General features: G+C 38.8%; 1 protein-coding gene across 1 annotated transcript; it reads left to right on the top strand.

Moving 5' to 3' along the window:
• The first annotated feature begins 220 nt into the window (after positions 1 to 220).
• On the top strand, positions 221 to 2,290 carry LOC108098177. The gene is given in 4 exon segments (XM_017200910.2): positions 221 to 737; positions 1,120 to 1,275; positions 1,277 to 2,050; positions 2,113 to 2,290. Coding segments are annotated over 4 exon segments (1,473 nt in total). The 5' UTR covers positions 221 to 302; the 3' UTR covers positions 2,221 to 2,290.
• Positions 2,291 to 2,727: the final 437 nt, after the last annotated feature.

Here is a 2,727-nt window from a genome sequence, read left to right as displayed (position 1 = left end):
AATTTTCGGTTTAAACAATTATAACAACCAATTAAAAGAAATGTTTTGGAAATCAGGACGGTGCATTAAGAAAGGCCTTGCAGTTCGACTCTGATTATATAAAAATCAAGGTGAATCTTTTTTAAAATTTATAATTGTTTATACAAGCTTAAATACAGAGAGCGCCCTAAAAGGCAAGCCTAGATTTATAATTTAACTAAATTTTGATTAATACAAACCAGTACACTGAAACCAAATTGAAAAGGACTTTTTTATTACATCCTTTTTTATACGTATAGTGTATAAGTTTAGCCGATTGGACAATGTCGAGTCCCACATTGCAGAAGGATACAAATAGGCGGATGGTGAAATTCCAAATTGGAGACGGTTTTGACAACAGCCCCCCGAAAACACATCGAAACCAGAGTCACCTGCTCATCCAAAATGGGGAAAACTCGATGGCCAATCTCCCGACAACCAATCGAAACCAAAAACAGGAGCAGCCAAAGGAGGAAGAGAACGAGGATTACCGGCAACTGCAGAAGGTCTTCCAAAAGCTGGAAATGTCTGACCAGATAGTCCTTTATCGCGCCTACCGCCTCCTTCCCGCCGCCTGCTCCGCCCTTTGGCGCTCCACCCGCAAACGCCTGGACTTCCGAACGCTCCACAAGGAGCTCGACGTGGAGGCCCAGAACCATCTGCTCATCCACATGATGGAGCACTTCAAGTACGTTTACTTTGTCGCCGATAAGCTGCAGGTAAGAAAGCGTAGACCCATTAGGAAGTAACCCATCCTAAATACTTATCGGGAAGTTAAGTAGATTATGGAAAATGTAATAACCATATTTTTCTTGCTGATTAAAATTTTTGTTTGTAGTTTATATTTCTTATAATAAAATATATTGTATATTAAGTTCTTAACGAAATATTTTAATTTTCTAACAAACTGCATCATACGTTAATTTTTTAATTTAAATTTTATAATGAAAATTCAAAAAATGGGTTTTGCTGAAAACTTACTAAAAATTCACTTTTCTATGACCACAACTTTTCTGACATTTGTGACGATTGCAAGGGTATATGGTATAAGCTTCTTTTACCGCAGCTTCTCCTTTCTTTTTTATTAATTATTTTTTTCAGGATAACCTCAATGCTTTGGAGCGAGCAGGAGTCAAGTCACTTAATTCCGTTCAACGGTGTGAACTCTTATTGGATGAGGGAACCAAATCGGAGGCCAGGAACCAACATCACCCAGCTGGAGGAGATTCCTGTGGAGTAAAGGTAATGGCCCAGTGGCCCTCTGCATGCCTTGCCCAAACTTATGAGAAATGTGCGTCGTCTAAAGGCCCATTGCAACATCCAAGTGCACTTCATCGAGCACTTCGAGCATCTGGAACTTCTGGTTCTCTATGCAACCATATCGCAAACCGCTTTAACAGGAGTCCTGGAGAAATGTCAAAAGTTGTCCCGGTTGTTCCTGAAATTCGATTCCGATACCTTGAGCTTAAAATCTATTGATAAGTGTCTCAAGCTAAGAGATTTCTCACTTTCCATCGGACTCTTTGCTCAGCAAAGAGAATTGGTTATAAAACTAACTAAACTTCGTCTGCTGGAATTAACCCACTGCCAGAAAGATATTCAACTAACTTTGGAATGCCTAGATTTTGTATTATCCAACCGCTTAGAATCTGTAGAGTTGCTCCAACTAGATTGCAGTGGCTTTCAGGATCCCAGTTGGATGAAGGAAGTGGGTTTGGATAGGTGTTCCCAGATGCGAGCATTGGTTCTATTTAACTGCAAATTCTGCGATCGCGAGATCAGCCAATTGGCTTTACCGAGGGTTCAAAAATATATAGCCCTTAATAGCTGCCACGATATCAAGGAATATCAGGTGTTGGATATGGTTAGACGGTGTCCCGGTCTTCAGGAGATCTATTTGATTGATTGCCCCCAATTGAGCTGGAAGGTCCTGCAGGGAATTTACCGAATCCGCAAAAGTGAAAATCTCAATTACCCAATCACAGTGATTGTTAGTCAGTGTACAGAACTCAGGGAGGTCTATCAGAAAATGGTAGGTTTTTTTTTATAGGGAATGTTTTATAATTATTATTATTGATTTGTATTTATTAATAGTACTCCAACTACTGGTGCTTTAAGTTGGCCTATCTGAAAATTGAGCAAGTCCAAACTGATAATCGACCCATTGAGAATATCCAAGTATTTTTCAACAACAGTCCCTAATACAAAGCATTGTAGATTTCTTCAATTGTTGCACAAAGGAACATTTAAATATATATTGATTAACTTTCATAGAAATGCAAAGCAATTTCTTCATTCCTAAGCTAACAAAACTTAGAATAAACAAGTGGAAGGTAAGCTACGTATTAAATATTTTGAATTTTTTGTAAAAACCTTCAAAACTATTATCTGATTAAGGAGTTACTTTAAAATCCCCTTAAAAGAGAGACTTAATTTACTACTCAAGTTGATAAAGTTAATTTCCGTTAACCTCATAATAAGCCACACAAAGCAAATTTCCCATCCTCACCAGGACGAAAGCAACGAGTGAAACCATAAGGCATTTTCAGCTTATTACGGCTCATTTCACAAACATTTTTGTCCCGGAAAAGCGGAGAAAGCGGGGAAAAGCGGCAAAAAAATTCCGGACAAAGGAAGCCGAAAAGAATGGGAGTGAAGCCGGAGTAAACGAGGCATGCAGCAGCCAGTAATGGACAATGGCTCAACAAA

The sequence above is a fragment of the Drosophila ficusphila genome, unplaced genomic scaffold (genome assembly GCF_018152265.1).
Source record: "Drosophila ficusphila isolate 14025-0441.05 unplaced genomic scaffold, ASM1815226v1 contig_436, whole genome shotgun sequence".
Classification (NCBI taxonomy): Eukaryota; Metazoa; Arthropoda; class Insecta; order Diptera; family Drosophilidae; genus Drosophila; species Drosophila ficusphila.
Note: the sequence above shows the minus strand (reverse complement) of the source record. Positions and strands in the feature narration are given on the sequence as shown.